Below are 13529 nucleotides of genomic sequence, written 5' to 3' on the forward strand. Positions count from 1 at the left end.
TTAATGCAAAAATTGTTCCATGCAAATATTGTAAATATTTAATTAGAACAAGGTGTACACTTTCATTTGTCGCCTAGTGTATGTCAATTGTGCGTATAATTGCCGACAGAGAGAGAGAGATGGAGACAGAGCAATGTAGTATAGAGTTAACGATGTGGGGAAGTACTGTGCATTTCGTTGTTTTTGTTGTTGTTAACCTGGATAGAAACTGTAGTAAAATTCTTTCCAATCGTCCAGCCACACTTCAACCAGACGCGCATTATTATGATTGACAATTTCCGTTGTACCACCGGGGAAGGTGTACGGCGTCGATTTACGAAACACATGACCCACACGGGAACAGGGCGCAATCTCGAGCACACCACCGCACATCCAAACCTAAGCGCACGACGAAATCGAGCAAAATAACCAACCAACCAACCAACCAACCAAACGAATTTCAAGAAGCGGCGACACGGATGCGCATGCGTGAATGTGCGGGCAGGCAGTTGTTGTTGTTGTTGTTGCAAGTGAACGTAGTTACGTTGGTTGTTTTTATTTCGTAGAGCGATTTGTGTGTTTTTTTTATATGTATTATATATTTTTTTCGTTCATATGTTTATGTTTAGAAAATAAAATTTTAATGGGTATTGTTGTTGTAGTGTTTGCAGTTGTTGCATTGTTGTTAGCATCGTAATTAATGTTATTATTTCATTAGCCCCAACATAGTAGTAGCAATACACGTTAATTAGTTACGCATTTGGTTAAGCAATTAACATTGGAAGAGGCGAGGGAGACGCGAATGAGCGAGCGAGTGAAAAAAGAGAAAAAAAAACATAAATGATAAAGAATATTTAGACATTTTCTATTCAACGTTATTATTATATGTAGTATGTATGTAGGCAACTAATTATGTTTAAATTGGTAAAAGCTTAAACTACTTTTTTATTGTTCAATGTTGTAAAAATTATTCAATCAATTTTTACTCGAATGGCCAACCAATAATTTATAATGCGGCTGGCATACTACTTGTATCAGATGCAAAAAAAAAACAAAAAAAAATACAAACAGAATTGTTGTAAAATATGCATAACATATTAGGCGCAATTAAAGTGGGGTGATCAGCTGCTACGACTTTTTTTGTTTCAGTTCCGTAAACCAAAGCGTACTTTGTAGCGCTTGACTATTACCTATCGGCATCGGCGTAGCCAGAATGAAATTTAGGGGGGGGTTCGACCCTATTAAGCTGGCATTTCAGGGTACTATTTGATATATATATAAGGAAAATTTGAAAGTTAGGGGGGGGGGGCTCANGGGGGGAGGCTCGAGCACCCCCCTGCCCCTACCTGGCTACGCCCATGCCTATTGGGATCATACGTTAAAACAGCACTTGCCTTTTGTTAAGTTAGGATTTGCATTTAAAAAAAAAAACGGGAAATTGCTTCTATATCACGTTTTTAACCCTTTATTCACTTAACTATGAAAAAAAAAGTCATAAATAAAAAAAAATATTTCGGGGATACAGTTTGGTAGCCCATTAAATTTTAGTATAACAAAGTGCAATTTTTAAGTGGCTACAAAACACCGTTGATTTTTGACAATTTTTTTTTTTTTTGTTGGCAGTGTCATGCATTTCCTTCCATACAGAGTATGCTCGACAAACTTTTTATATGGAAGAAAATGCGCAGAACCGTCACAAAAAAAAATTGTCAAACATCAACGGTATTTGGTAGCCATTTTAAACTTGCACTTTATTATACCAAAGCTACAAAACTGCATACCCGAAAGTTTTCTAAAAATATTATAACCTTATGCACAGCAGGTCATTAGCATAGCTCACCCATTTGTTGACATGTCTTTAAAATTTGCATACAATTTTTAAATCAAATTTACACGTAGAATACGCTACATTTTTATAAAAAAATTATGAATATTAAACAAACAAAAGGAAAGCGGTACATACTGATGATCAAAAGGGTGTGCTATTCAAATGACTGGGAGTGTATTTTTCATGATTGTATTATGAAGTGTCATGAAAATTGTATTATTGCAACGGGCTATAACTGGCACAATACAGCTGGCTAGGTTAGAGTAAAAAGTTGCATAGTCAATTTTATCAAATTTAATAGGAGAGAATAAAAACCTTTCAAACTCATTTGCTTCGAGCCCTTATTTTGCAAAATTTTAATAGAAGATTTCTCTTTTTCCAAGCTAAAACACTCTAAAAGAATCAAATTACACAAGGCTGATGAAAAGTTTTAGCACTCTTTGGGACTTGCCACATTTTCTGTGACTATTTTGGACTTAATATATTTGCGTATCACTGAAAAAAAAACGGTTATAAATAAACGAAACGATGTATTTTATTTCGTTCTTACTTCATGCATCAAAATATATTTGTTTTAGTAAAGTGGACTTAGCAACTTTTCACCCTAAGCTAGCGTTATAGTTTCTTTTTTTTTGGGTTGTTGCATCCGAGGGGTGCTAAGTTTAATTTTGGATTGTTATTTAAATGCCATTTAGTTTTCGTTAGGTTTCAAATCAACTTTATTTAAATATGCCAAGCAAGTGGCAACACTGTTGCTTGTTCCATGAAATTGTTGTTGCATTTGATTGTTTGTTTACATTTTGCGCTGAACAGCTGATTGTTGTTTGGCACAAACACAGGGTTGCACATCTCATATTTAAATATCCAATTTTGGTCATTTAGGTGCAGACTAACCGTCCTATGCCCACATCATTGACAAAATCCATCGTACGACTATTGTCACAATGGTTATCAGGTTATTCGCCGTTGACGCTTACTCAGTAGGTCATAACAATAAAAATGGCAATTGTCACCATTAGAGCGCTTAAACTAAATTTGGGGCATGGTATTAGGCGCAGTAGTAAAGACAATAGTTAGCCGTTCAGTTTTGTCATTGACATGGGAATAGGGCTGTAAATGTATGACGTGAAAATGAATTTTTGAAGTTAGTCAACATCTGTACTTAAATAGGCCATTTTAAATTGGGTCTTAGAGAACGAGCGCGGTTTATGTTGTTTACAGACAGTTCAAGGTTTTAAGTTGACAAACAAAAATTTGTATTTCAAAAGAACGATTTATGGGATGATTGTTAAAACAAGTTTCGCGACGGATGGATACAACGACGGTACATCGACACACGTTGCCACAACGACAGTGTCGAACTTTGGTGTTGGAGCACCAACAATCAGGGACTTTTAATGCCAAAAAACAGCGATGCTGAACGCCGCATGATAATGGAAGATTGTCATGTGACNGACTTTAGCGCCAATTCAGGATCAATTTATTAGAAATCTATGATTTATTATGTTTCAACCACATACGCCAAATTCGAACCAAATCGGACCATAAATACGGTTTTTCGAAATATCTCGACCTTGGCACCACCTAGGAAGACCATTTTATGCAAACATGATTCTACTTACATAGCCAGTATATATTTTAAAATGCAGACAAATCGGCCCGTAAATACGTTAGATATAAAACTTTTATTTTTTTTGTCGTGGTGGACCTTCCGCTGGAAACACCCATATGTATGTACAGTGACTTCGTCATGTGACAGACAGTGGCGTTTCAAAGAAATTTTTATTGTTATTTTATTATATTTTTTTTTGTTATTTTTTTATGTCTTTTTTGTTATTTTAATATACAAATATTTTTTACGCTTTAACCAACCTATATAAATCAAAGGTTAAAACTTTTTATGAAATTTAGAGTAGTTCTACAAATGTTCTTTGAAATTTCGAACTTTTTAATCTGCATTTTAGAACAGTTTTTGGACGTGCAGTTTTGTAGCCCATACATTTTAGTATATTAAAAGCGCAAGTTTCAAGCGAGTGAAAATTGGGATTGATTTTTAATGTTGTATTTTGCTGACAGCTTTTTACTTTTTTCCAACAAATATGAAGTTTATGGGCAAAAAATTGTGCGAGACCGTTAGCAAAAAAAAAAAATTTAAAAAAAATTAGATCACCGCCAGTTTTCATAAATTATTGCACTTGTTATATGCAAAAAACCCGCAAAAGACCGGCGCTTAAAAATATTATTTAAAATCAACGCGTATTCTTAGCTGATTCAAACGGCATTTAATTACACGAAAATTGTATGAGCTATAAAACTGCATACCCAAAAGTTTTTTAGAAATTCAGATAGAAAAGTTAGAGGATTTGATTAAAATTTTTTACTTTTTCTAAATTTTGCAAAAAGCTTGAAACATTGATTTATATGGTTTTGGTGAAAGCATGAACAAAATCTTTATAAAAATTAATGAACAAAAATTGATATGAAACAACTTGTTTATACATGTCAACAGTTGTTTCAGTCACTGTATATGGAGAATAAGGCGTCTCGAGGCATGCGCGCTCCTATCCCACATACAATATTGTATGAACATTTTATCGTTAGAAATCTTTGTATGTATATATCGTCATCTGAAATGCAAAAAGACGAAACAAACATCGTCGTTCAAATACATTAAGTCCTAACTAATATAAAATTCAAAATTCAGTATTTGATTGATATATCGGATTTCATCGAATTACAACTCATAAATTATTTTATGAAAAAAAAAAAATAGTCACGACTTTTTCCATTTCAGTTACGATGTTGTTACGTCTTTTTAGTAGATTTTTCTTGAGATTCTAGCCCTAAATGGATATTTATTGAATCCCGGCATAGTTCGACAATCGCTCAAAATATGCTCACTATGACAAGTGCAAAGAAACGCTGCAAAAATAGAAGGGCGCCATGTCTAGACCGTTAAATCACATCCTTTGGCCTCAAAAGTTATAATTCTACTGGCAACTTTACACATATTTTAATTTTCTGTAGAATCAAGCTAGCCTTGGCTGAAATTCAGCTGTTTTGTCACTGCTCGCGTTGGTGTGCATAACAGTCCATAAACGCAGAATCCAATTTAGTGTTTTCAAATGCGAGTTCAATTTGAAATAACCATAAATTAGGCATTTAAACCAAATAAAAATAAAGGAAGATACAAAATGATTTATTAAAATAGAAAATCAAACTAACTTTATCGTGGCTTGTTAACATTTTATTTTTAATATTTTTATTGAGCTTTGTACCACGACTGTTTATTAGGAAAAATTGAAAAAGCAACAAAGTCTAAGCGGTAGAAGTTATAGCACTATTTCGGAGATCACCACGATTTATGCAAAAAACTCTAAAGCTTAGTACTCGTATAGTCGATAATTAACACCAGGGGAGAAATCCGGCAACGTAGGCCTATGTATGCCTGAATAATATACATCGAAAATTCAGGCAATCAGTGGTTAATCTTACTTCGTCATGGCACCTGGATCTATACTCGGGTTACATCAGTTTGTTTTAGGGCATAAGCTCACTAACTTATTTAGTGGCATACCAACAAAAAGTTCACTTGAAAAAGTTTGGAAAAAAATAACTTTCAGGGTAAATGTGTCCCTGTTGTGTGTGTTTGTGTTTGAATGTCATTTTTAGGATTGTTGAACCCCTTTATTAACTAATTATCTGAGATCAGAGTTTATTATATTTCCTGGTGAAGCTTTAAATAGTTTTTTTTTTTTTGTTTGGTTCGTGTTTGTGATGAGCCAAAAGTTAATTAATAGAATGAAAAAGTAGGTAATATATGTAGGTAGTTAAAAATTAGTGAAAAAATTTAGCAATATTTTGGGTTATTGTAATTAAAAAAGCAAACAATTTATGTTATTATATGATGATATTATATGATATTATCTTGATTTTGAAAATCCAATAATATTAAAGATTTAAAATTGAAACATATAGCGCTTAAACAAAAAGTAGATGCGAGCCAATAGTGAAAAAAAACGTCTAAATATAAGTATGGGTGTATTTCCTTCAAACTTGATTAGGTGGAACGCTCAAAAGTTTCGAACTTTTTCGAAGGATTCGAGACTTTTTCTAGTTCAAAAGACTATTCAGTGTTTGAAGGTAACATACCAATCTGAAAAAAATACTGTATTTTAGAAAATGTTGTTTTGTAATGATAATAAAGATTTTTGAGCTCAAAGGAACCATATTTTGTGATTTTTGACTGAGTATACATATTTTTTTTTATTTTAAAGCCCATGGGCACAAGTTATTATTTTTAAACAAATAGGACTTATTTGAGGCAAAAATAATACGTTATATTAATACATATAACTTTTCGAAGAGATTATCTCGGCTCAATTTAGTCCGTAAATAGTTGTTACTGCATACAAATTCTCCGAAGAGCTTTAAGCTAAAGTGACAGTCCTTGGCCAGATATAGATTTATAGATTGCTGCTTTAGAATAGGAGTTTGAATATTCAAACGCACTGAAAGTTTTTAGGAAAAAATTATTCGAGAATACTATAAACGCTAGAAAGGTTGAATATCACGAAACTTGAAAATACTTTTTCTTATGAAGTTGGATCGTTTTGCAATAACCGAGATTTTTCGAGATTTTCAAGACTAAATATTTTCAGTTTCAATTTACTTTTTCTTCTTCTTCTCAGTTAGCCTCAGTTAGTCAAATCCATATTTTTCATTACGAAAAACAATTCGAAACAATTCATTTCCATTTTACATAAAAGTGTAATCGTAAAAAATTTTGTGTTTACGACATCAATGCTTAATAATTAAGATTTAAATTAGAGCATGATCAAATTATGATAAATTGAATGGCAAAATGGAGCGTAAAAAGTTATTAGCAAAAAATAGGCACCAAAAGATAATCAATCAAACGTTATTACGAATAGGTACATGTAGCGTTAAAAAAAAATTTTACTTAATTTTTAGTTTGTTAGTCAAGTTGAAATAAAAAATAGTAAATACAAGTGGGGTAGGGGGCATAATATTCCAAATATAAAATAAAACCAAAATAGTTTGGTAATTTGTGGTAATGTATGTATGTAGTATTGTGGTAGTAATAGTGTCGCAAGTAGAATGCACATATCTATATGCACATACATATATTTAGTTAAGAACAAATGTATTTTTGTTTTTGTAGTTGTGGTAGTAGCAGTAGTAGTAGTAGTAGTAGTAGTAGTAGTATTACATAGTAGTAGTGGTAGTAAACAAATGTGAACAAGACACATTTTCGAACCTGAGCTCATTGCATAATAAAAATCACGCCACTCATCCAACCACACTTCGGCCACACGCGCCGCATTGTGCAGCACAATTTTGGCCACACCGCCAGGGAATGTATAAGGCGATTTATCACGGAAGACATGACCCACATGTGAACAAGGTATTATTTCTAAAATGCCGCCACATTGCCATATCTAGAGTGTAGTAGTATAAAATATGATTTTTTTTTTTTTTTAACAATGCCAATATAAAATAAGCAAAATAATAATACAAAAAATATATAATTTCATTTCAAAATTCAATAAAGCGACGCGCTTAACGGCTGCATTTACAAATACAAATACTTAGTTATTCTTCTGCTTTGCTTTGACTAATTCAGCAAATTTTCTTTTACTGGAAATTAAGCCTTTCGTAATTTATATGAAGTTTTATGATACGCCTGCGCCTCGAAATTGTTTAGCTACTTACCCGGAAGGACATTTCTAAATTTTCACCACCCCATATATCCATGCCCTCGTCGTATGAGCCAATTTCATAGAAATAATCTTTATCGATCGAAAATAATCCACCCGCCATGGTGGGCGTACGCAGCGGCGCTGTACGATCATTATTGCGACGCTCCATTTCACGTTGAGGAACACGATACCTGGAAAGAGGAAATGAAATTGTTTTTGAATATAGTGGAAATAATTGGTAATACTCGTATATAGCAGTCATGGGCGGGTTGTGACGAATTTTATTTTTTCTTAAGCTTTACATGCTTACTAGATAGGCGCATCAGCCAAGCTCTTTAAAAAGTGCTTAACATTTTATATGGACAGTGACATAGTAAAATCACTTTTCGGAAAACACTGGTCTATAGGATGATGAATCAAGAACTGCCAGGAAACGAGTAACTAATAACGTTTCCCAATCTGTATCTAGCTACACACTCTAGCTCACAGACTTCGATCGGGCTCGTGCAGTAGGCTAAAATCCTACATAACCACAATTGATCTGATAGCAGACATATACCTACTTAGTATGAGGTAACGTTCCCAAGACTAACACAAAGTTCTGACGGGGAAGGTGAACTACAGCCAATTTCAGGGATGAATTCTGCAAAAACGAATAAACTTGGGAATACGGTTCGATAGATTTTTCTCTTCTTCATCGCAGAAACTAAGTCCGCAAGTCACTGTTGTTGTTGTTGTTGTAGCGGCTACAACAACCCCGCCCAGATCGGTTGGTATCTCAGTCGTTGTCGTCAAGTTCCACTAACGGCAACCCTAGGAAGCGTGCAGCTTCTGCGGGGTTTGCCCATAAGGACAAGGTCGTTAGGGATGTCGGGTTTGCCGGGCATGCGAAGAGATGTTTCGAGTCATGTGGGGTCTCCCCGCATGCCGGACATTCATTCGGCACATCCTCATTCAGCCTACTCAAGTAGGAGTTTAACCTTCTGCAGTAGCCGGAGCGAAGTTGTGCAAGTGTAGTGCGCGTCTCCCGAGGCAGACGAAGCTCCGTCTCGTCAATGTCCGGGGGTGGTGTGCCTAGAACGGCATTCACAGGTCTAGAGTCTACATAACTCGAGACTGAGTGACTGCAAGTCACTGACCTGTATCGGTGGTTAATTATTGTTAACAGGATAAGCGAATCGCAGTGGAGAAGTCGTCAAATGTGTCAACTTATACTTGCAGTTCGTAGTGGATGAATGGTGTTTTGTTTTTAATATTTACAATGTTTTTCATGCTAAGTTTTCTTGTTATTTTTTTTTGAATAAAAATATGGTTCACGCTTAAACAAAATACCATATATGTAATTATGTATGTAAACCAAATTTTATGCAGAATTTAGAAAACACCCACAAATTTTTATCCAACCTTTGAGCATTTTAATCAGAATTTTTATAAAAGTTTTGGGTATGCAGTTACAAGGCTTATATATTTTTTTTTGATGACGGCGTTTTTCACTTTTAACCCTGAATTTCTTGTGGACGAATATGCACAAGATCGCTTGCAAGAAAAAATTAAAAAAATCAAACGCCAGTTTTCCTAAACTGCCATATTTATATGAAAAACCGCAAAAGCCCTCAGCAAAAAAAAAAATAAAATTAATGCTAATTTTCAAACTACTTACTAAAATTTTATAAACCTTGTAATGACATATCCAAAAATTTTATAAAAATTCTGATTAAAAAGCTCAAAACTTCGATAAAACATTTATGGAATTTTTCTAAATTTTGATCAAAAAGCTCTAAACTTGTATGTTACTTTGTTGAATTTTTCTAAATTCTATATATAGTTTGAAAGTTTTCTTTACGTCTTTTTTCATAAAAAAATTTGAAAAACAGTGTAAACATTAAAAACAAAAAAAACATTAATCCTGTTTAGACTGCCAGTGTACGTCGCCACGACAAAAGTCAAATGCTGACGAAAGAACACAACGTGAAACACAATTGAAGCAGTTCCCCATAGTTGTGGAGAATCATCCCCACAACGCTCTGCTTCGAAATGGTCTGCCCTCTCGAGATGGTACCTGGCGCAAGGACGTTCGCCGCCGATAGTCAGCATTGAAGAAGCAGCTCCGTGGCGGGTAATTTCTGCTTTTTTCTGCTCGGGCAGATCATCAAGTGAACACCATTTAAAGAGGCCTCGACAGTTCCCACGACAGTCGGGTCTACGTAACCGGAACGACCTAGATTTATATCTGACCACAAGGACTGTCACTCCAGCATCACCTCGCCAAAACCTCTTTGGGGAATTTGTATGCTGTAACACCAACAAAAATAACCTCGTGGGGAGTTAAGTACTTAAACTGATTTTAACGCCAGAAAAACGAAAGTGATAATTTTACCTAAGTATTTTAACAGACGACTGCCGATTAGAAATTTTTGAATGGTCCTAGAAAATGGTTATGAGCTGGCTTTATGTAAATATTAAAAATGTATGTCTGTATCTGAAAAAGCGCGCCTAAAGGGCTCGTATTAAAACATGCTGCATCCTCTGTATAATACAATAACTGTTGTATACTTTCCAATACAGTAGCAACATTGTTGCCACTATCAGCCAACATGCCACAACCAACACGACCAACACTATTTCACTTAACAATCATAACCTCATTTTCACGTTACCATCTAAAATTCAATTTCCAATTAAAACCGCCCCACGTCGAGTCCGAAGCAGTTATATATTCAAAGGTTTCATCAGAGATCACATCAATGATGGGACACACTACAGTGCGCCGATTTTGCACAATGCGCGCCAGCAACGGTTCCAGCCAACCCTCTGTGCACTCACAATGTGCGTCCAGGAATGTGATGACTTCACCCTACAAACAAGCAGCAGGCGGGCAAGAGAAAAAAACAGCAATATGTTAGCGCAACAAAAACCATAACAAACAACAGAAAAGGTTATTATCATTATACCGTCACGTGTTCGGCGCCAAGCAGGCGGGCGCGTATGAGACCAGAACGCTTTTCTGTGCGCAGCACAAACGTATGCACCGGTAGTGTCGCCACATAATCCTCCAGTTTCTTACCTAGATAATCTGTGAGCGAAATGAATGCAAGTTTTAATTAAGTAAAAAATAATTAATGTTTTACTTATTTACATACATAAATGTATTTTCGCAGTGTCATCGATTTTTTTTTTTTTGCTTTTGATTTTAAATGTTTAAGTCACACTTACCACGCTCGCTGGCATCATCCACAAGAATAATCTCTTTGAGTAGCGTACGCGGTGAGCGATTGATGACACTCCAAACGGTGCGGAGTAGTGTTGACCACGCTTCATTGTGGAAAACTATCACAATTGAGTTGTTGGCAGTTTCGATGCATAATGCTTCTTCTTGCAACTGTAAATTACAAGCGCATTTATTTGTGGTCAGAAGATAAATTCCATTTAAAAAGCCTTATATTTTAATATGCTATATGCATTAGGACGCATCACTCTCCGTAAAAAAATCGGTTTTGTTTTTTCATCGGAATTATAAAACTTATTATATTTTAAGACTAAGATTTACGTGAGCTGGACCGATTTGAAAATACCTGCAAAATTGTTTTTTTTTTAAATAAAATTCGTTTATAACTTTTTTTCCAAAAATAACCTAAGATGATAGAAGAAGACTGCATACCATTTTTATAATCTTATCAACGGAACCAAAATACTAAGACTTTTGTAGGTTTCAAATCAGTCCAGCTCACCTAAATATTAATATTTTTCCGACACTTATATTTTAGCGGAAGTCTTAAAATATGTATAATGAATAGTATAATTCCTTTCGAAAACCCGCAACCTTTTAGTGAGGCACCTTAATGTAGCTAGTTAAAATTCATTCATTCGAGGTAGATACTCACTTTTCATGTCGCACATCGGTCAGCGAACGATTCAATGATATCATATCACTGGCTAGTAAATTGAATTGATTCTCTTTGAATTTCTCCTTCATAACGTCCTTCATTTCCGATGGTATTCTTACTGGTTTACCCATTTCACCATGGTTGCCTTTCACCTCCTTTACCGTCGGTGCGGAATGCCATTTTTTTAATATCGTGCTGCGATATGTCATAGAAATACCGCCACCCGCAAAGCCACCTGGTCCTTTGCCACCACCAACAGCATCACCATCCAAATTTTTTTCTGTGTTAATTTCACTGTCATCGACCATATTTTGCTCGTCGACAAGCTTTTGTGCATCGGGCACCTGTAAGAGAGGAAACAAGAGGATGAAAAATTGCTTGTGATTAGTGTTGTAAAGGTAAAGAGTGACAATTTTTTGTAATGCAGAAATTAAATTTAATAAAACATGCTCCATTTTACATATGTATGTATGTAGACACATTATTCTCATTTTTTTGTCACAAACGTGCATACTATATGAGCATGTATTTTACATCACCAACTCCACTCACGGGATGGAACTTGCAATATTGCCCATTCACATGTTCAGTTATGCTTCTTGCACGGTGCGTTGAGCTTTTAATAGTTAAAGTCTAGAATTTAGCTATGGAATTGTAGAAATCGCTATGCTAAATTTTGATCACCAAAATTCTTTAAACAAATAACTACTTAACTGCTGTGCCTAAAAGCTGGTATATATTCCTCTCAAAAGTTGCCATATTTTTAGGCAAATCTATTATTTATTTAGAGAGCTATAGCGATCTTATGTTCATTGCGCTATTCTCACGCCAATGGCAAAATTCATCGCATGAGTATTGTCTCCACTACTGCTCCTAAAACGATGCCGCAAAAACTCGAATTTTGATTTTAACCTTCCCGGTAGTGGGACCGATTCAGCAGTTGTATGGTGTACGATCGGATTTCGTCGATTAGTTTACGAAGAAGTTGTTGGCTTTGGCCAAAACAAGTGGGTTTGAGTTGGTTTCTGCGTAAGCATTCCAGTAACAACTGCTTGGAGAGCATATGGTTAGCGCCTCACTTTAGATGTGATGCTTCAGCATCATCAGAAGCCCTGCCGTTGCTGCCCATGGCCCGGCGTTCTGTTCTACTTGCTAGAACTCAACAGAAACGATGTCGAAGTTGTGACGCATGCGAATGAAATTATACTAGCTTGTAGGGGTCCGTCCGAACTACACGAAAGAATCCTGGAAAGGTTACGTGCTTGGGCTAGTGGGTTAATTTTAATCTTGTATGATTTTGATTCGCATTTTAGGCACTTTCGCCACTGTTCGTTTTCAAGCAGCCATGTCGTGCGCGCTTATTGCATGCAACAAATGACGTTTCTTTAATCAAAATACTACAATGTTTAGTTAATGGAGACTTTCATGTACGAGTAGGTACTAAATATATGCACAGGCGTATGAGTAAATGCATAAATTTGTAGAGCGTACTTTACTACGTTCACAGTTGGTCATCGGTCATATATGTACATATGTACATTAGACTGCATCACTCCCCATACAAAAAAAAATCTATACTATTTTTCCATTGGAATTATAAAATCTATTATATTTTAAGACGTCCACTAAAATATTTCGGAAAAATATTAAGATGTAAGTGAGCTGGACCGATTTGAAAATACCTCCAGAAATGGAGTTTTTTACGAATAAAAATAGTTTCTTAAAGATTTTTTTTTGAAAAAATCCCCTTAAATGGCAAAACGGTTTAAGCGTAAAAAATTGGCATAAAAATATTTAACAAAAAAAAAATAAAAAATTTAACGGAATCGTAATGATGAGATTTTTGATGCTGTTTTCTTAACTTTTTTCAGTGACTGATGTAAGAAAAACTTGAATAACTGAACCTAAACTCTTCCGATTTAGACTTGAGAGGTGTCATTGGAAAGGTATTTTTTCTTTGCTAATACACTCATTCAAAGAGTGAAAGAGAAAAGTACGATGAACGAATGTCATTCAAAGTTGAATTAAGATGTGTGAAAATACCCACCGTTGAAAAGATTTTTAAGTATTTTTATGCAGATTTTTTAAGCTTATTCTAATTTGTCATCTGAGGGG

The 13529-nt window shown here is 35.0% G+C and overlaps 1 protein-coding gene across 1 annotated transcript in view; it reads right to left on the minus strand.

Annotated features, from left to right (window-relative positions):
• Pgant5 (polypeptide N-acetylgalactosaminyltransferase 5) overlaps window positions 1-13529 on the minus strand; it is a 28116-nt gene that overhangs the window by 6006 nt on the left and 8581 nt on the right. The window contains 7 exon segments of the mRNA XM_017627020.1: window positions 7089-7269; window positions 7544-7721; window positions 10188-10384; window positions 10482-10603; window positions 10744-10869; window positions 10872-10909; window positions 11412-11758. Of these exon segments, the coding sequence (XP_017482509.1) occupies window positions 7089-7269; window positions 7544-7721; window positions 10188-10384; window positions 10482-10603; window positions 10744-10869; window positions 10872-10909; window positions 11412-11758 (1189 nt within the window).

Source organism: Rhagoletis zephyria, unplaced genomic scaffold (genome assembly GCF_001687245.7).
Source record: "Rhagoletis zephyria isolate East Lansing unplaced genomic scaffold, Rhagoletis_zephyria_1.1 Rzeph_scaffold_04995, whole genome shotgun sequence".
Lineage (NCBI taxonomy): Eukaryota > Metazoa > Arthropoda > Insecta > Diptera > Tephritidae > Rhagoletis > Rhagoletis zephyria.